This window comes from Urtica dioica, chromosome 6, assembly GCF_054948205.1.
Source record: "Urtica dioica subsp. dioica isolate 48M chromosome 6, U.dioica_male_clone48M_v1_H2, whole genome shotgun sequence".
Lineage (NCBI taxonomy): Eukaryota > Viridiplantae > Streptophyta > Magnoliopsida > Rosales > Urticaceae > Urtica > Urtica dioica.
The window spans coordinates 29,852,278-29,873,964 of record NC_142761.1 but is presented as its reverse complement, the minus strand read 5'-3'; the positions used below and the strand labels follow the sequence as shown (position 1 = coordinate 29,873,964).

The following is a 21,687-nucleotide window of genomic DNA, read 5'->3' as shown; positions in this document are numbered from 1 at the left end:
GCGCACAAGGGGAATGATGTCTCAGCAGAAGCTGGAGCATGAAGACCATTATATGTTTGTGTATTTTGATATATGCATTTTAGAAGTTAGATGATAAAAAAGCAATCAAAATAAGATTAAAAGAAGAAAACAAAAAGCATTTCCATTGATATGCGGAGGTATTAAGGGGACATATATAGGCTTATATTAATACCCATGAAGAGGCAATTTGATAGTCCAGAAGCCAAGAAAGCAAGCAAGCAAGCAAGCTAAGTAGGTAAAGGACAAGATAAGCCCGTTTAAAATTTAAATAAGGGGAGACGAGAGGAAAAGACAGTAAGTAATTAAGCGGTGGTGGTGGGGATGGCCTTGCAGAGGAGAGGGGTGTTCATCTCCATGGAGAGGTTGAGGACTTCGGTGAGATCGACGGGGTGGGTGTCGGAGGGGAGCCAGTGGAAGTTCTGGAGGAGCTGGGCGAGCCAGAGATGGGCGGAGGCGAGGCCCAATGCCTTGCCGGGGCAGACACGCCTGCCGGCACCGAAGGGAGCGAGCCTGAGGTCGGAGCCGAGGATGGGGACGTCCTCGTCGAGGAAGCGCTCTGGGCGGTACTGCTCGGGCTGGGCCCACACAGCGGGGTCGTGGGTGATGGACCACATGTTGACCATGGCGGTGGTGCCCTTGGGGACGAGGGCGTCGCCGATGTGGACGTCGTGGATGGCGAGGCGGGCCCACGAGAGCAGCGGGCCCGGGGGGTGGACTCTGAGGGTCTCCTTGACGACGGCCTGGAGGTAGGGCATTCTGGGGATGTCGGAGTCGGTGACGGGGCGGTCTCCGGCGACTGACTTGATCTCGGCCTGCACTTTGGATTGGATGTCGGGGTGGAGGACCATCCTGGCCAGGACCCACTCCAGCAGGATGGCCACGGTGTCGGTCCCACGGAAGATCATTTCCCACAGAACTGCTATCATGTCGGACTCGCTGAGCTTGGTGTTGTCGGTCTTCTCGAGATCGAGGAGGACGTCCACGAAGTCCCCGACCCTGTCGTCGCCGACCTGGTTGTCGCGGTGCTCCTTGATGATGTTGCCGACGAAAGAGTTGACTTTGCCGACGAGGGTCTTGCATCGGCGCCTCACTCCCTGGAGGTCGAGGCGCGCGAGGAGTGGGAAGTGGTCGCTCCAGTTGAAGATGCCCAGGAGCTCGTAGCCCTCGGCGACCATGGCCTCGAGCTCGGCAGCCTCGTCGTCTCTCGCGCCCGAGAAGTCGTATGTGCGCCCGAACACGGTCATCATCACGTTGTTAAGGGAGCCGAAGTGGAGGATGTTCTTCACTTGGACATGGCCTTGGTTGAGCATGGACCCCGTGATCTGCTCCGCCATCTTCATCCCCGTTCTCTGCCGGAACCCTCCGAAGTCCGCGATCTTCTTCGGGCTGAAAAGGTGGGTGGCCGAGATCCTCCTCAGGCTGCGCCAGTAGTCTCCGTACGGAGCGAACCCCATGGCTCGGTGGAACAGAAGCTCGTAAGCTGACTCCTTCACAGGCCTGTCCGCGAATGCCGAGCTCCCCAGAATCTCTTTTGCCGTCTCGGGCTGGCTCGATATCACGAACCGGGTCAGACCCACCGAGAACGCCATCAGCGGCTTCGCTCCCAGCCTCTCAGCCAGCGAGGCAAGGGCTCTGTGGGGCGTCGCCTGAGTGAACACCGAGAGCAGCCCCGTCACGGGCCATCCGTGCGGGCCCCGTATCTTGGACTTTGCCTTCAGAAGGGCCCACGCAAGCCCCCCCGGTGCCAGCCACAGGCCCAGAGCAGCCACCGACAGGAACGCCGCGGCCAGCGCCACAAACGACGACGACGACCATGCCGTTTGAACAATGTGAGGGAGGAGAAGAAGGTCGTAGTTGATGTCCGACGTGGACATGGCTCTTGCTGCTGGGTTTTAGGGTTGCGAAGAGATGAGTGAATAAGTCGAGAAGAGAAGAGAAGAGTGTGTGTTTAGATCACTCCACTGCGCTCTTTATATACTGCTCGCTCGCTCATGCATGCCTTTCTTTCAACTAACCCTAGACTCAAAAACATGCACGCCCTCTATTGTTACTAATTAACCGTGGTCATATTTCATTTATTGCCTTTATTACTTCACATAAATTATGATCGTTTCGTTTTCTTTACTTTTCTATTTCTTTCTTTGCAGATCTATATAGATGGTAATTACTTTCTCTCGGGAATGATCATAATCTTAATACATTATAGTATGTTGTAAATGGGTGCAAATACGGTTCAATGCTCCGAATTACACCATTAAAGCCTTCTATTATTTCATAATAATACCATGCTTTATAGGAAAACTAGGTGTCACTCCTTCGATTTATGCATACTGACTTGTGTCTCATTTTACTTCTGCAATCAGTGAATGATTGCCAATTATTGCTTATTCGTTTTCTTTTTTCTTCTTCTTTCTTTGAGAATCCAGTCAACTTACGTCGTTGGCTATTTCTTGTGTTCGTTTCCTCTTGTGATATGGTATTAGTTTGTGCCAAGTACTACCGTATATACTTTCTCTCGGGGAGGATTATAATCTTAATAGTATATCTAGTAAATGAGCATATACTGGTGCAAATGCAATTCAATGCTCCGAATATCACCAGTCAAGGTTTCTTTTATTTCAAAATATATACCATTGCTTTATAAGAAAACTTTGGTGTCACCTCTTTTTACACATCATCTTTTTATCATTTTACTCTTGCAATTAATGTAATGATTGCCAATGATTTCTTTTCCGTAATTTTTTTTTCCCTTCTTCTACTAATTTAATTTGTTCAGTATACGTTGTGTTCTTTTGTGCTTCTTTCCTTTTTATTGTAACTTATTCTGGAAATGGTATTTGTTTTTAGTGAAAGTAGTAGTAGATCTAAATTAATGTAAGTTATATCATTTTTTTATATCGAAATTTTTAATTATCCGGTACATTGTATTTTTGCTTAACTTCCAACGACACTTGAAATTATATTCTGTACAAACTTGGTTGGGCAAGGCATATCCATTTTCGATTGAGAAATTAATCGCTACTAAAAAATTGTGGTTTTGACGCTCTAATAAAACGCATTAAAAAAAGTGTATAGCGGTGCGTTTTGATCGCTGTCTATTCATCCGCTAAGATACCTGTAGGATCCACGTAAAAGAAAAAAAGTTTAGACGGCGTTTTTTTAGAGAGGTATATATAGAGTTTAGTTGATGGTTCAGGATTCAAAAAAGTATACGCAACGTAGGATCTCGTTAGGATCCCTGAGAGCATGAGCGAACTATCTTTTTTACCACTCGTGATTATAAGATATATTACAAATACACAAAAATTGAAATGAAAAGAGTTTTATTTTCCATATTGTTGATATTATCTTTTTTTATTTCATTTTCTAGTGTACTATTTGTGTTTGTGTTTAGATTTTTTTTTCTTTATGAAATTCTTTTTTAGAAGAGGATGATCGCACGCAATGTAGAGTCAATGTGTCTGACAACTTGCTCTAACACAGATAATGAATAATGAAATAAGCAGTGCGTAAAAGTAAAAGCACACAATATGGTTATCCAGTTCGGTGCAACGTCACCTACATCTGGGGGCTCTCAGCCAGGGGAAAGGATTTAACTATCAAGTAGTCAATAGTACAAACAAAGCCTTATATGAACACACTACAAGAAATATGACATTTAGCTACGAAACTATTAGCGACGATTAAGTCTTCGCTAATATATCGTCGTTAATCATGCTTTTAGCGACGATAAGATCGTCGCTAAAATAGTATGAAAATTTGGTGCTAAAAATTCCAAAGTTTGGCGGCAAAGACATTTAGCGACGATTATATTGTCGCTAATTATTTTTTATCGTCGCTAAGTTCGCGGGAAACTATTTAGCGACGATATTATCGTCGCTATATTGTTATCATTTCAATTAGCGATGCTAAGTTCGAGGATTATAATCTTAATAGTATATCTAGTAAATGAGCATATACTTGTGCAAATGCGATTCAATGCTCCGAATCTCACCAGCCATGCGTTTTATAAGAAAAAGGAAACTTGATAAACCAAGCATTGTGTGACACACCATTTGAAAATAAAGCCATGTTTTGGTACTCTTAAGAAAACCAAGCATTTTTAGTGATGAAAAGTCATAAATACCCTGCTGCTTATTATTCCTTCATCAGAGTTAAATGCCAAGGGAAATCAGGTTAACAAATTAGAAATAAAAAGAGGGAGCAAAACCCACAAACCCCACGCACGGCAAACCCTCACGCACTAATGGGCAAGTTTCGATCCCTAATTCGATGATATTTTGTAAGAGATTTGTTTGATTTCCTGAAAAAAAATGAGTTTGGGTTCGTCATGTGGGATCCAGCAAAAAGTTCGAATTTGTTGTCTGTAATTTCGAACTTTATAGCTGTTATTTCGATTGCATTTCGAAGCATACGATGCCCACGCCCTAATTCCTTTAAACTCAAATTTGTTGGGCCTTCTATGTAGTTAACCAGTTGAGAGAAGAAAAATGGGTAAGTTTCGATCCCTAATTCGATGATATTTTGTAAGAGAGTTGTTTGATTTCCTGAAAAAAAAAGAGTTTGGGTTCGTCATGTTGGGTTCAGGAAAAAGTTCGAATTTGAAGTTTGTAATTTCGAACTTTATAGGTGTTATTTCGATTGCATTTCGAACTTTTTAACTTGTACAGACTTGACTTCTAATGTATACTTTTTAACTTCTTAACAGGTTCAAACGTTAATATATGTTGTTTATTTGATGGTACTTGGGAAGCACTGTGGCAGCCCCCGAGACGGCAACCACCGTGGCAGCCCCTGAGACGGCAACCACCGTGGCAGCCCCCAAAACGGCAAGCACTGTGGCAGCCCCTGATGACGACGACGACGACTTCGTCAACCCTCTGCCGAAAAAGACCCTCCGGCGAAAGAATTTGTCCGCGTGTATGGTAAGTTCATATTGATTTCAAACTGTTTTGCCTATATTTCATGGTTTATTTAAACAATTTTCAAAAGTTGTTTGTGCTTTTTAATTATTCTATGTTGGATTGTGTAGTTTCGAAGAGAAGGAGCAAGCGGCCCATAAAGCATGATGATTACACTCTGTTGAACATAGTCAAACTGAAAAGCCTGGAAAATGGGTGATGAAATTTACTTTGGTAGTGTTGGAGACTAGTTTTTTGGAGGAAAATTGGGTTTGTAATGCTTACTGATAATTACTTTGGTAGTTTTGGAGACTAGTTTTTTGGATGAAATTTGAGTTTGTAATGTTTACTGATTATTACTTTGGTAGTTTTGGAGACTAGTTTTGTGAGACCCGACTTTTGTATACGTCAGCTTCTGTAAAAATTTCCTCTTATCAATAAATAAAGGAAATTTTCTTCTCTCTCCGTGTTGAATGAGTTATAAAATTCACAATCTCTCTCGTTTCAGTTTATTAGAGATGTTCTCTCTATATTTTCTCGTTCCACGTTCTAAGTGAAATTTTTGAATTTCGGAAGAAATTCATAGTAAATTTGGATAAATCAATAAGGAAAAGGATTTTTGAAAAGCACTTGAATGTTGGAATAAATTTAAGTGCTTGAGAACGAATGAAATAATTATTGAGGGTGACGGAATTTCGGAATAAGGATATTCGAGTAAACCGGATATTATTTTCTGAATAAAATTACTCGGAATGTACTCGGAGATTAAAAATCTCAAGAGTAAAAAATAAATTCTGAAATCCCTTAAATATATTCAAGGTAACGAGAATTAATGAGAATTTTCTTGGTTATTTTTCAAGATTATTTTCAATTAATTAAGGACAAGATTGTGAGATTTTATTTTGAAAGGACTTATGTGCAACATTTTGAGGGACGAGATTGAAAGAAAAAAATAGAAAGGGGCTGTCTGGAGAGATACGTGGCCATTAAAGAAGTGGGCTACCTGTGCACATGTGGCTCAAGAGGAACTTGCCACGTGGATTATCTCTTCCTCTCATTTTCGGCCTCTCCTTCTCTCTCTTCTTTCGATCTTCTTCTTCCTCTGCTTCTCTTCTCTCGCGCGAGACCCATCTGCAACACAGAGGAAAAAAAAAGAAGAAAAGAAAACTCTCGGTCATCTCTTTCAAGCTCACCGAGAATCATCATCACCACCGTCTCTCGCCCTTTCCCTTTCTCTCTCTCTCTCTCTCGCCTTCGCGCGTCACGTGGTGCCGAGCCATCGCGCGCGCCTCGACCGAGCGAAGCGATGCCGCCGCGAGCTCGCCGTGACCACCGCCTGAGGAAGAGACGCCGGGAACGAGAGTTACAGCGACGAGGACTCTGGATTCGCAAGAATCTCGGTAAGGAAAAGCTAAACCCGAATTGATTTTTTGAGATTTAGGGTTTTTGAAATTGAAAATTTGGGGGTTTTCGATTTCAATGAGGATTTTCGTGAAATTGATTGGTTTCATACGTTAATTGGACTCGATTGTTGATGATTATAGCTTGAGATTGAGGATTGTTTTCGAATTTCTTGTTTTGGATTCATTTTGGCCGAAAATCCCGTAAGCTAGGGTTTGAAGATCTAAATTTTGGGTTCTTGAATTTTTGAAGGTTGATTAGTGATCCTGAGATGTTTTTTTAGCAAGTTGATGTCCATGAATTGTTTGAGAATCGTTGTTGGAATTGAAATAATTTTTGGACGAATTTTGGTGATTATGTGAACATAGCCGTGTGGTTTGAATCTTGGATTTTATGTTGTTATGAGGCTGTGATGATGTGTATGAGATGCTGAATTTTCCGGTTCGTTGAGAACGGTTTTTGGTTAGTGTGGATTCGACTTGATTTGGTTCGGGTTTGAGTCAATGTGGATTTTGTGACAAGTTATTTGGTTTGTTGACAAGTTTGGGAATTTTGGTACGAGTTTGAAATTGTGAAATTGACTCGTTATCGGATTCGATGACTTGATTACAGATCTAGACGGACGAACGGAAACCGGACGAGGCGAAGGCGACGAAGCCGGTTTTGAAGATTCTAAGAAAGAGTTATCGAAATTAAAGATCGATTAACTCGTGAGTCTTTTAATCGCGTCTTGCGTTTAAATACTCTTGGATTTGATTAATGTGATGTATTTCGCGTATTTAAATAAATAATTTATGTTTATTTATTTAATAACGTTTAAGAGTTTGATTTGATTCGCTTTGGAATTCTCGGTTACTTTTTATTCGGATCAATTTATTTGAGACTCATAAGCATGTTATTGGATTTTATTTCGTATTGTTCTCGATACGAAAATACGTGAGTCTTGAATAAGTTTGACTTCCGAAAAACCGGAGAATAATGAATTAAATTCTCGAATTCCGAACCGACTCGAATCTAATCCCGGCAACGACCATTATCTTTTCAAGTAGTTCGATAACTAACGAAGTTTCAACTTCGGATTCTAATTCTCTCGACGCTCCAGGACGTGCTAAAGGTCTCGGGAAGCGTGTAAAGCAAAGTGTCCTCCGGAATTCATCGAGTTCTCTGACGAACTATTCCGGGTAAGTGGGATTTAAGTTTGAGGCGCCAAAAGGGGAATGGTGCCTAGTAGAGTAATTGTTTATGTTTTTTCGTTTAATCCTAAAACAAAGAGAAACCCTCAGTTAGACAAGACGACCGGATAAGGCTTCGGCCACTAACTAATAAGATAATAAAATGATAGGATTAAACGGTTAGCGGGTTAAGAACCTTGAAGCCTTTAAAACTATGTTGAGCTTCTGTTATAGGTTTTACCCCTTTGTCCTGATGAGAGGACAACAGGAGGAGGAAAGACGGTGTCCTCCGGATTCAATCCCGAGAGGAACTGTTCTAGGAGAAGGTCCAGCCTCACAGCTGTCGACAACTCCTTTTAAAATACTTAAAGAGCCATACAGTGAAATTAATAATGTTAATGACGGGCTTTATCCCGATAAGATCTCCTCCTGTAATAAGATAGACAGGTAGGCTGTAGACAGCTCCTGTAAAACATAACGAACTCTTGTCGGCAATGTAGCGAGTGGCATTCCCGAAGGCCCTTAATGGGAAGTCGATGGGTGGCTTCAGGTAAGTCGATGAGTGGCTTACCTGTCCTGAAGGAAATATGAACCCTGGATCGACCAGGGATTGGTGAGGGTTTGATTCGCTCTACCAAATGCGCGCTAAGGCCCTCCTACATGTGCTAGTGGATCCCAGACGTTTAAAACTTCGGCCTTCTGAGGGCTAGGCTCAAGTCCTCAGAATGGTTTACTCATCTCTCATGAACGGCTGCGGACTGAAGTGTTGATTGGCCAGTCCACTGATGTAAGGCGCCGGTATGAGCGAGATGGATGAGTTTCTAGGAAGACGGTTGTTAGCCGGATTCCTATATGATTATGTGTTTGATTGTTTTAGAACGGGGTTCTAAAACTGAATATGTCTATGTTGATTGAATGAGATTTTTGTTATCCTGATTGTATGATGGAACTTCTTTATTCTTCTGAATCTATCACCTGCTGTCATCTGCATTTTATCATCTGCAACCATGCATCTCATGTAGTGCTAGGTTAGATATCCTGCTTACTGAGTCGGTGTGACTCACCCCTTAAATCCCTCTCCTTGTAGATAAAGGAAAAGCTCAGGCGAAGCAGGAGTGCTAGTCAAGGTAGATCTCATGACGACCTGTGGCATAGGAAATGTCTTTTTGGGAAATGGGTATCAGGTTTTTGAAAACCGAGCTTATATGCTCGTGAAAGTTTTATATAGCTTTTGGAAGAACTTTTATTATATCATAACGTTTAGATAATCGGCCCGAACCTCTTTTTACGTTTTGAAACTCGGTTAGCACAATTATGGGCCTGTGCTTATGGATAGCAAGCTAGGGTAGTCCGCATTTTTGTAACCCTTTTAAAAGCGAAAAATTTTACCAGTTTTTAGCGGACTAGCTCTAGAAACCTTTGTTATTCCTTATATGTAAATTAAATTTATTTCCGCTGTTGTTTAAAAAAAAAACGTTTTGTAAATGACGTTTGGAAATGTTTTATGATCATTTCGTTTGAAAATATAAATGGTTATGAAAATGTTACGAGTAAGGTCGCGATCCGAGGGCGACAGGTGTCCTGCGGGTCGTGACAAGTTTTTTGGATGAAATTTGGGTTTGTAATGTTTACTGAAATCTCTGAAATCCATTACAAAAAATAACTTAAAATGTCTGAAATCCATTTAAAAAAATAACTTAAAATGTCTGAAATCCATTTAAAAAAATAACTTAAAATATCTGAAATCCAACACATGAATAACCTGAAATGTCTGAAATTCAACACATGAATAACCTGAAATGTCTGAAATTCAACACATGAATAACCTGAAATGTCTGAAATCTAACATGAATAACCTTAAATGTCTGAAATCAAACACATAAACTAACTGAAAACTCTGAAATTCATTACAAAAAATAACTGAAATGTCTGAAATTCAACACATGAATAACCTGAAATGTCTGAAATCCAACACATGAATAACCTGAAATGTCTGAAATCAAACACATAAACTAACTGAAATGTCTGAAATCAAACACATAAACTAACTAAAATGTTTGAAATCAAACACATAAACTAATTGAAATGTCTTAAATCCATTACAAAAAATAACTGAAATGTCTGAAATCCAACATATGAATAACTGAAAACTCTGAAATCCATTACATAAAATAACTGAAATCTCTGAAATCCATTACATAAAATAACTTAAATGCCTGAAATTCAACACATGAATAACTGAAATGTCTGAAATCCAACACATGAATAACTGAAATGTCTGAAATCCAACACATGAATAACTGAAAACTCTGAAATCCAATACATAAAATAACTGTAAACTCTAAAATCCATTAGCGTCCGATGCCAAAATGAGAAGAGGCATTGATCTTCCAGCCCAAAAATACGCATCTTCAAGTTTCAAATCGTATAACGACTCATCGACACAAAAAACTTCGTACATAGCGATTAATAACTCCGCCCGAGATATGTCTTTCGCGAGTGCACGCAGTTCGAATCGCGATTCATTAGTATATTCCCATTTTGTACCTTTGTTCACCCAAGTACCATCAAATAAACAACATATATTAACGTTTGAACATGTTAATAAGTTAAAAAGTATACATTATAAGTCAAATCTGTACAAGTTAAAAAGTTCGAAATGCAATTGAAATAACCGCTATAAAGTTCGAAATTACAGACAACAAATTCGAACTTTTTCCTGAACCCAACATGACGAACCCAAACTCCTTTTTTTTTTTTTTTTTTTTTTTTTCAGGAAATCAAACAACTCTCTTACAAAATATCATTGAATTAGGGATCGAAACTTACCCATTTTTTTCTCTCAACTGACTAAATAGAAGGCCCAACAAATTTGAGTTTAAAGGAATTAGGGCGTGGGCATCGTAAGCTTCGAAATACAATCGAAATAACAGCTATAAAGTTCGAAATTACAGACAACAAACTCGAACTTTTTCTTGGATCCCACATGATGAACCCAAACTCCTTTTTTTAGGAAATCAAACAAATCTCTGACAAAATATCATCGAATTAGGGATCGAAACTTACCCATTCGTGCGTGGGGGTTTGCCGTGCGTGGGGTTTTCCGTGCGTGGGGGTTTGCCGTGCGTGGGGTTTGTGGGTTTTGCTCCCTCTTTTTATTTCGAATTTGTTAACCTGATTTCACTTGACATTTAACTCTGATGAAGGAAGAATAAGCAGCAGTACTGTATTTATGACTTTTCATCACTAAAAATGCTTGATTTTCCTAAGAGTATCAAAACATAGCTTTATTTTCAAATGGTGTGTCACACAATGCTTGGTTTATCAAGTTTCCCTAAGAAAACTTGGTGTCACCTCTTTTTACACCACATCTTTTTTCTCATTTTACTGCTGCAGTTAATGTAATGATTGCCGCTGATTTCTTTTCCGTAATTTTTTTTCCCTTCTTCTACTAATTTAATTTGTTCAGTATACGTTGGATTCTTTTGTGCTTCTTTCCTTTTTATTGAAACTTCTGGAAATGGTATTTGTTTTTAGTCTAAAGTAGTATTAGATCAAACTTAATTTAAGTTATATCATTTTTTTATATCGAAATTTTTAATTATCCGGTACATTGTATTGTTGCACAACTTGCAACGACACTTGAAATTATACCCTATAAACTTGGTTGGGCAAGGCATATCCGTTTTCCATCGAGAAATTCACTACTAAAAAAATAGGGTTCATTCCCTGTTTGTTTCTTCATTTGAAAACTGTTTTTGACTTTTCTAACTTGAACAGTTTTTTGAAAAACCGAATTGACTATTTGTTTGATGATTCTCAGAATACAACTCAAAAAGTTATCAAACTGTTTTCTGTTTTAATGAAGAAAATCAGAATACAGTTTTTAGGTGTTTTCTAATTTTTTCACCCAACTTTTTAACTTTTTTTTTTCTTTTTTTTAATATATCATCTTGACATTTTCTTCTCTCCTCTCAACATCATTTCATTTTCCTCACTTTTGATTATTGAATTTGGTTTCGTTCCCTGTAAAACTTAAGTTTTACAATTATGGCTAACTTTAAACAATCGGAACTTCATTTTACAAACTATTAATTGTTCGTGATCCTCTCGTCGAGCACATGAGTTTTTATTAATTTTAGTCAACATTATGTATCAAAATTTGATATTTGTTGTATTGACTACAAAGAGAAACGGTGTTTTTCGATGAACTTGTGAACAATCATTATTACAAAAGGTACGACCATTATTTTTGCAGCAAAGACTTTCAATTAGTATATATCTCGACGCCTAATTCTTATGTGAATTATTACACTATAATTATAAAAAAAACTGGAAAAAAAAAAACTGAAATCCTTACCAAACAGTTATTTGAAAACAACTGGAAAAAATTTTTAAACTACAAATATATGAAAACAAAAAAAGTTTGAGTGAACTACCAAACAGTCCCTAAAAAAGTGTACATAGCGGCGTATTTTGGTCGCTGTCAAAACAAGTGGTATTAAAACTTTTAGATGGCAATTTTAAAAAATCGCTGTCTATTCATACACTAAAATACCTATAGGATCTTAGTCAAAAAAAGTCTAGACGGCATTTTTTAGAGAGCTTTGGAGTTTAGTTGATGGTTCAAGGTTCAAAAAGGTATACGCAAACGTAGATCTCGGTAGGATTCTTGAGAGCGTGAGCGAACTCTCTTTTTTACGACTCGTTATTATGAGATATATTAGAAATACACAAAAAAATTTGAATAATTTATAACTAATAAAAAGCTATATATATATATATATATATATATATATATATATATATATATATATTATCGTAGTTCCTAAGCTAATTTTTTACAAATTTAGAAGGTTGGAGACGTTTTGCAGTTGGAGATGCTTAATTTAAGCATTCTACTTATGGTATTGTGTTGTATGAATGCATACCAAGTTTCCACCCAAAAATACTTTGTTAAATAAAAAATTGATGAATATGATTTTCCCAACTTTATTGTGCACCTTCAAATCAGTCAAGGTAAGCAATTCAATCGAAACACACAAACAAAGTTAATAAAAACAAAGCAAAAACAATCAAACACAATAATTTTAAGGTGGAAATGCTCAAGAAAAAAGTGAAATATTACGGGACCATTAAGACACTTTCCACTTATCAATGAAATACTTAAGCAAAGCTGTAATCTCCATTAAAAAGGGGTTAAGAATAATACCATCAATAAAAAGTGGCATATAAGATGAACAATCTTACCAATTAGTTAAATACACAAATTAGGTATCTATAGAGAAAATCGGATTATGAAGGAAGCAATCACCTTTATTACCCTTATTAAGGAAGCAACGACACACAAAACAGCCTCTCCAAATTTGAGTGAAAAAATACCGTTACATTCAAGTTCTTTGCTAGATATCGAAAATCTAAATTTTTCCCTCTTTCTTCTCTCAATCCTCAATTCTCTTTGTCTCTGCTTGTAAAATTCTGATTATTCACAAAGAAAAGATGTCGCACACAGTGTGTTCGACAACTTGCTTAAAAACAGATAATGGATAAACAACAAACAGTGCAATAAAGAAAAGACACACAATATGGTTACCCAGTTAGGTGCAATATCATCTACGTCTGGGGGCATTCTGTCAGTGGAAATGATTTCACTATATAGTAGTCTATAATACAAGCAAGGTCTTATATGATTAGAACACAAAATCAAAGCCCTAGAAACTATTACCACTAGTGAATACCTAGACCAGGGACTCCCCCTGAATTTGAGATCCTTTTCAATTGAGCAAATACATTCAGTCTTGCCAGAATTACTCGCAAGAATATTGTCAGTGTATCTAGGGTTTCCTTACTCATACTCGCAAGAATATTGCATAATAAAGTCACCAACAAGGCAATCTGGAAAAATCGAAAACTTGCCAGAATTACAATCTGCGCACAAGAGGAATGATGTCTCAGCAGAAGCTGGAGCATCAAGACCATTATATGTTTGTGTATTTTGATATATGCATTTTAGAAGTTAGATGATAAAAAAGCAATTTTCCATAAGATTAAAAGAAGAAAACAAAAAGCATTTCCATTGATATGCGGAGGTATTAAGGGGACATATATAGGCTTATATTAATACCCATGAAGAGGCAATTTGATAGTCCAGAAGCCAAGAAAGCAAGCAAGCAAGCAAGCTAAGTAGGTAAAGGACAAGATAAGCCCGTTTAAAATTTAAATAAGGGGAGACGAGAGGAAAAGACAGTAAGTAATTAAGCGGTGGTGGTGGGGATGGCCTTGCAGAGGAGAGGGGTGTTCATCTCCATGGAGAGGTTGAGGACTTCGGTGAGATCGACGGGGTGGGTGTCGGAGGGGAGCCAGTGGAAGTTCTGGAGGAGCTGGGCGAGCCAGAGATGGGCGGAGGCGAGGCCCAATGCCTTGCCGGGGCAGACACGCCTGCCGGCACCGAAGGGAGCGAGCCTGAGGTCGGAGCCGAGGATGGGGACGTCCTCGTCGAGGAAGCGCTCTGGGCGGTACTGCTCGGGCTGGGCCCACACAGCGGGGTCGTGGGTGATGGACCACATGTTGACCATGGCGGTGGTGCCCTTGGGGACGAGGGCGTCGCCGATGTGGACGTCGTGGATGGCGAGGCGGGCCCACGAGAGCAGCGGGCCCGGGGGGTGGACTCTGAGGGTCTCCTTGACGACGGCCTGGAGGTAGGGCATTCTGGGGATGTCGGAGTCGGTGACGGGGCGGTCTCCGGCGACTGACTTGATCTCGGCCTGCACTTTGGATTGGATGTCGGGGTGGAGGACCATCCTGGCCAGGACCCACTCCAGCAGGATGGCCACGGTGTCGGTCCCACGGAAGATCATTTCCCACAGAACTGCTATCATGTCGGACTCGCTGAGCTTGGTGTTGTCGGTCTTCTCGAGATCGAGGAGGACGTCCACGAAGTCCCCGACCCTGTCGTCGCCGACCTGGTTGTCGCGGTGCTCCTTGATGATGTTGCCGACGAAAGAGTTGACTTTGCCGACGAGGGTCTTGCATCGGCGCCTCACTCCCTGGAGGTCGAGGCGCGCGAGGAGTGGGAAGTGGTCGCTCCAGTTGAAGATGCCCAGGAGCTCGTAGCCCTCGGCGACCATGGCCTCGAGCTCGGCAGCCTCGTCGTCTCTCGCGCCCGAGAAGTCGTATGTGCGCCCGAACACGGTCATCATCACGTTGTTAAGGGAGCCGAAGTGGAGGATGTTCTTCACTTGGACATGGCCTTGGTTGAGCATGGACCCCGTGATCTGCTCCGCCATCTTCATCCCCGTTCTCTGCCGGAACCCTCCGAAGTCCGCGATCTTCTTCGGGCTGAAAAGGTGGGTGGCCGAGATCCTCCTCAGGCTGCGCCAGTAGTCTCCGTACGGAGCGAACCCCATGGCTCGGTGGAACAGAAGCTCGTAAGCTGACTCCTTCACAGGCCTGTCCGCGAATGCCGAGCTCCCCAGAATCTCTTTTGCCGTCTCGGGCTGGCTCGATATCACGAACCGGGTCAGACCCACCGAGAACGCCATCAGCGGCTTCGCTCCCAGCCTCTCAGCCAGCGAGGCAAGGGCTCTGTGGGGCGTCGCCTGAGTGAACACCGAGAGCAGCCCCGTCACGGGCCATCCGTGCGGGCCCCGTATCTTGGACTTTGCCTTCAGAAGGGCCCACGCAAGCCCCCCCGGTGCCAGCCACAGGCCCAGAGCAGCCACCGACAGGAACGCCGCGGCCAGCGCCACAAACGACGACGACGACCATGCCGTTTGAACAATGTGAGGGAGGAGAAGAAGGTCGTAGTTGATGTCCGACGTGGACATGGCTCTTGCTGCTGGGTTTTAGGGTTGCGAAGAGATGAGTGAATAAGTCGAGAAGAGAAGAGAAGAGTGTGTGTTTAGATCACTCCACTGCGCTCTTTATATACTGCTCGCTCGCTCATGCATGCCTTTCTTTCAACTAACCCTAGACTCAAAAACATGCACGCCCTCTATTGTTACTAATTAACCGTGGTCATATTTCATTTATTGCCTTTATTACTTCACATAAATTATGATCGTTTCGTTTTCTTTACTTTTCTATTTCTTTCTTTGCAGATCTATATAGATGGTAATTACTTTCTCTCGGGAATGATCATAATCTTAATACATTATAGTATGTTGTAAATGGGTGCAAATACGGTTCAATGCTCCGAATTACACCATTAAAGCCTTCTATTATTTCATAATAATACCATGCTTTATAGGAAAACTAGGTGTCACTCCTTCGATTTATGCATACTGACTTGTGTCTCATTTTACTTCTTCATCAATTATTGCTTATTCGTTTTCTTTTTTCTTCTTCTTTCTTTGTGAATCCAGTCAACTTACGTCGTTGGCTATTTCTTGCGTTTCCTCTTGTGATATGGTATTAGTTTGTGCCAAGTACTACCGTATATACTTTTTCTCGGGGAGGATTATAATCTTAATAATATATCTAGTAAATGAGCATATACTGGTGCAAATGCGATTCAATGCTCCGAATCTCACCAGTCATGCGTATTATAAGAAAACTTGGTGTCACCTCTTTTTACACAACATCTTTTTCTCATTTTACTCTTGCAATTAATGTAATGATTGCCAATGATTTCTTTTCCGTATTTTTTTTTTCCCTTCTTGTACTAATTTAATTTGTTCCGTATACGTTGGGTTCTTTTGTGCTTCTTTCCTTTTTATTGAAGCTTCTGGAAATGGCATTTGTTTTTAGTTAAAACGAGTAGTCTAGACTCTAGATCAAACTTAATTTAAGCTATATCATTTTTTTATATCGAAATTTCTGGTTATGTCCGGTACATTATAATCCTAATAGTATCTAGACTCTAGTAAATGAGCATATACTGGTGGAAATGCGATTCAATGCTCCGAATCACACCATTCAATATTTATATTATTTCTAAAATTAGCCGGTACTGTTTATAGTAGTCTAGATCAAATTTAATTGAAGCTATCATTTTCTATATCCAAATTTCTGATTATCCGGTACTGTTGTTGCACAAATTATAAGGACACTTGAAATTCTTCTCTATTAACTTGGTTGCGGGCAAGGCATAGGAACTAGTTTACGCTGGAATCAAACTCTCCCCTCACTATTTCATTCTCATATATCCACTCTCTATTGGGAAATTCACACTACTACAAAACTGAGATCCTACAACGCTTAAAAACAGTTGTAGAATGATTCTACAACGCTTATTAAGCGTTGTAGAATCCAATGTTGTAGAAGCTTCTACAACGCTTAGATATCCGTTGTAGAAGCTTGGCTTCTACAACGCTTATGCATCCGTTGTAGAAGCTTCTACAACGATAGAGTTCCATTGTCCAATCTTCAAAAATTACAAAATTTCTCGCCGTGGCGATGTATATTTCTCGCCGCGGCGAGGTATTCTACAACGGATAAGACATCCGTTGTAGAACTATCTCGCCGCGGCGAAAAATATACACCGCCGCGGCGAGAAATATCTGGGTTCTTTCTACCCAAATTCTCGTCGTGGCGATGTACATTTTGAGGTTGTCTTCTAGTTTTTCTTTTATCGCTAGCGCTAGAACTAGTAGTAGTTGACGACATGAAATCTAAGAAACACAATCCAACTAAATATCAAATGAAAACTCAATTCCAACGAAATATCATACAAATATGGTGTTTCAACCTAAATTATACATAATTCTCAATTCCATAAACTAACCCGGAGTGTAGATGAGGAGCATGGAGGCGTGGAAGAAAGAGAGACTCGGAGTTGTCGCCGGAGATGCCTAGGCTTGTGTGAGTTTGACGTGGTGGTGGAGTTTGTGGGTTTGTGGTTGTGGCTTTTGGTTGGTTTGAGTTTGGGTTTGTGGGGACGGAGAAGAATAGTGAGGGCGAAGAGAGAGTGATGGAAGAGAAGAAGAGAGCGAGGGCGGAGAGAGAGAAGTGATGGCGGAGAGAGAAGGAGAAGTGAAGGCGGAGAGAGGGTGAGGGCGGAGAAGAGGAGTGAGGGTGGAGAGAGAGAGAGGGTGGAGAATAAGAATGAAGAATGAAGAAGAAGAAAAATAATGAAGAATGAAGAAGAAAAATTGACTAAGTCTGAAATTCGGGCGGACTTTTTGAAAAAATTTAAATTTTTAGGTTTTAAAACGCTTCTACAACGCTTAGAGTAAGCGTTGTAGAACTCTCGCCGCGGTGAAGAGTATTTCTCGCCGCGGCGAGACTGCTGAAAAGTAAACCCAGAATTGTCTCGCCGCGGCGAGAGATAGCCTTCGCCGCGGCACAAATATCTTCTCCAAAAAAAGGTCTCTGGAACTCTTCTCGCCGCGGCGAGAATCCTTCTTCGCCGCGGCGAGAACCTTCTACAACGGATATCTATCCATTGTAGAAGGTTCTCGCCGCGGCGAAGAAGGATTCTTGCCGCTGCGAGGTTCATTAAATTTCACTAATCCTACAACGCTTAGATTATCCGTTGTAGAAAGTTCTCGCCGCGGCGAGAGAAACACGTCGCCGCGGCGAAGCTTATACAACGGATAGTCTAAGCGTTGTGGGAGATCTTAAATATGGTGAGATTTTACAACACTTATAATAAAGTATATAACAGTGCTTTTTGAACGCCGTCAGTACAAGTGATGTTATAACAGTGCCTTCTTTTTAATTTCATTTTCCAGTGGACTTGTGTTATTTTCTTCTATTTGAAGCAATATTTAAGAAGTACTTGACATTGTTACTAATTTTATGATCACCAATTTTTTGTAGTATACCTTCTTTTTTTTCTTTTTTTTTTTTTTTTTTTTGGTGTTTAGCTATAGTTTTTTCTTTCTTTTATTTATTTTCGTGGGTTGCTCGAGGTAAAGCAATGGCTGATCATTTCCTCGCCATTTAGCGGGTAAAAACGAGAAACGACAAGTCGCATTTGTTTCCATACCCGACATTTCGTGAGAGTTTGTTTTCTAGTTCTAGTATGAGCTACAGACTTGATTAGTCGCGTTGCAACTTATCGTGTCGGTTTACGTTTAGAACCAGACAACACTCAAGTCTGAAATATTGTCATTTTGGGCAACATACGAGACATTGTGGCCATTAGACGCATCTTTTGTCGCGTCTTAAACCTCTTTTTCCTAGTGTAGAATGTGATCATCAAATCCAATCCTAGTAAATTTTATGAAAAATCACACGAACCAAATCCACTTGAAACGTTGGAGTTACAATGTAGGCAATGTTTCAAGTGTGTTTAAAATGTAGCCAAAATTGATGACCTTAGCTTAATTATGCATTTATCAATTTTCAGACTTGCCGATTGTTAAAAAAAAGGGAAAATTGCCAAAAGTAAGACTAAATTAAGGTCAATTTCCATTTTCCTACTTTTTTAAAAAATTTACCAAACTAGGACCGGTAAAAAAAAGTTAAATGAGAGATACACAAAATTCTACCTATTATACCATCATATTAATTACCAACCTACAATCTTCCCCAATAAAATCTCTTATTTTTTCTCTTTCTTTCTATTTTCCCGCTCAGCCCATCGAGAAAAAGAATTTTTTTTTTTTACTAGTCTTAGTTTGGTAAATTTTTGAGAAAAGTAGGAAAATGGAAATGTCCATTAATTTAGTCCTAATTCGAGTTATTCTCATTTATTAGAAAAAAATTATTTCCTAAATTGTAGCCAAATTATTTGATGTGGGCGTTAATTGCAATATGACGTTGACCAGTTAAGTCACTTAAATTCATAGTATTAATGATTTATTATATAAATGTCCTTGATTAGGGATTATTTATTTTTTTTCAAAAAACATTTCGTAGACGGTTATAGTAGGCAATAGGGCGGCGCAAAAAAACCGTAAAAACCGTAAACTGGACTGGACCGGTGATTTTTAGACCGCCGGTCCGGTTTAAAACGATTTTTTTCCCCGGTCCGGTCTACTCACTTCAAACGGTCCGGTCCGGTTTTTTTTTAAAAAAAAAACCATTAAACCAGACCGGACCGGTTAATTTTAAAAAAAATAAATTAATGTCCAATTAGCCAAATTAGGCATTGGTGCATGTATTTCCCTCCCATACATGACTATATGTTTTTGTTTTGGTGGAAAATTAATGGTTTTTTTTTTATTTTACTTATGTAAAACGGTCCAAACGGTCCAAAACGGTCCGGTCCGGTCTGGTCTAAACGGTTCAAAACGGTCCGGTTTGGATTTTTTTGGACCGTTTTGAACGGTCCGGTCCGATTTTTTGGCCGGTTTTGGACCGGACCGGACCGTGCACAGGCCTAGTAGGCAACTTACGAATTTAGTTGTTAGGTTTATATTGTATACGTTAAATTTTCATATGTATATAATTCAAAATTTTGAACAATTGTTTGAGCGGTTTCTTCTCTGAGCAACGTCTCTCTAAACCGTCAACTAGCAAAAAATCTTTTTGCTGAGATTTGATGCATAATGGCTTATTTTGTTTATAAATAAAAATTAATCCAATATATGAAAGCAACAAAACTAGCGGGATATTAGATCTTCAATTGGAGCATGAGCTTCTTTAAAACTCGAGCTTGAATCCGGCATTGTTTAGCAAGCTCCTCGACTCAATCGAGCTCCATCAAATTTGCTCTGCACACAAAAGATGAATGTTCATGATTAATTATCCTAAAATAATTTAGGATATTTTTAATTATGAATTTTAAGGTATCATACCAGCATTCTTCGTATTGTTCTCAGGCTCGGTCAAGTACAAAAGACAATGCATCTTCCAATGACCTTCAGTGTTGCAGTGGTGACATTTAGCAACGCTATCACGCTTCTTTTCTTTCCCTTTTCCAATCCTCTTGAATTTTCTCTTTTCCTTCATGGTATGAGCTTTCTCCTTTGAAGTATTAGGATGTGCTTTAGATGACTCAGTACTGACCATATCTTCTTGGTTTTAGGAGAAAAATCTTTGTCAGCATAGTGAGTCAACCCTTTGTTCTTTCCATGTTGAGAAATAGGTTCGTAAGTCTGTAATTGGGCATACAAGCTAACACGTGGAATCGCTTAGACACTCGAACCAAGAAGCGCAATCGCTTAGTCGCGTAGGACAAGAAGCATCATCGCGGGATGATAGTTGCTATTGATTCAGGCGTGTATCAGTCATCGACCATGTTTTAGCTCACCGCCCTAACTCAGGTGCCCAACACGTGACTCAGTTTAATACGGAGGATACGGATGATAATTGATATTGATTCTGATATTTAGAGCTCAACCCACTATTCATATGATGCTACTAGTAAACCAATATTTTATTTAGTAATCATTTATGATTTATTCATTATATCTCGTAAGCAAGAATTCCTAACAGTGGAGGCGTAGGAGGACCTCTGGACACACTTCTAGGAGCGTGTAGTGAAATTTGGTGAGCGCGGTGAGCAGGAAGGAGCCCGCTCGCGCCTTCTACGTATGACGAGCCGCACCATTCATGGGGCGCGGCGCGAGGGGAAAGGTGGGGCTTCTAGGAACGTGCTCCCTGCACATGACCGTGCGGCGTACGAGGTGTGTCGCACGGGGCGCGTAACCTACGTCGTGGGTGGCTGCTGCACGAGCGAGTGTGGGCTCGTCTTGGGCCCGTTTTGTTAGGGATTTGTGGGCCTCTTTTGAATGGGCCTTGACCTTCGTGGGCCTTGATGTGCATTATTTGATCCTTGACGTGGAATTCTTCGTAAGTCACATGGAATTTAATAATTTTTACAAACCACTGACAATAATTATCATATGTATTGTGGCTGATATCCATTATCTGTAAAATCTAGTGTTTTGGTGAAAAAGAAGTGCTTCTTTATTCTCTGGCTTGCACCCCATTTGATGATGCAATTGCCATTGAGGTCAAAAATTTATTTTTCAGAAGCTTCTTGTTGGGTAGGAATTCAGGGTTATGTCTATTTCGTTTACTCCAAAAGATGCAAGATTTTCATTCCCAGAAATTAAAATCACTCGAGGCACACGTGATTATTATCCGTAGCTGAAAAATTGGTCTGTTCTAAAGGTATTTGATTAGAATTTCATCTATTACGATTTTACAATATCGTACAATTTATCTACAGAAATTTTGGATGATAAGAAGAAACATGTAAATAATGTTCAACTTCTGAAGAAAAAACTGCAGCACAACGACTACTAAAACAAAATCCGCTTTATCATGGCACAAAAGATTGAATGATGCATTATAAT

The 21,687-nt window shown here is 40.2% G+C and overlaps 1 protein-coding gene and 1 pseudogene across 1 annotated transcript; both read right to left on the bottom strand.

Annotated features, from left to right (window-relative positions):
- Positions 1-323: 323 nt before the first annotated feature.
- On the bottom strand, positions 324-5,893 carry LOC149393598 (cytochrome P450 78A5-like; the record flags this gene model as incomplete). Its single annotated transcript, XM_089618086.1, has 2 exons — positions 324-1,824; positions 5,856-5,893. Coding segments are annotated over 2 exons (1,539 nt in total), but the record flags the coding sequence as incomplete, so codon positions are not given.
- Positions 5,894-13,749: 7,856 nt separating this feature from the next.
- Positions 13,750-15,321, bottom strand: LOC149393597 (cytochrome P450 78A5 pseudogene; annotated as a pseudogene).
- Between the last annotated feature and the right edge of the window lie 6,366 nt (positions 15,322-21,687).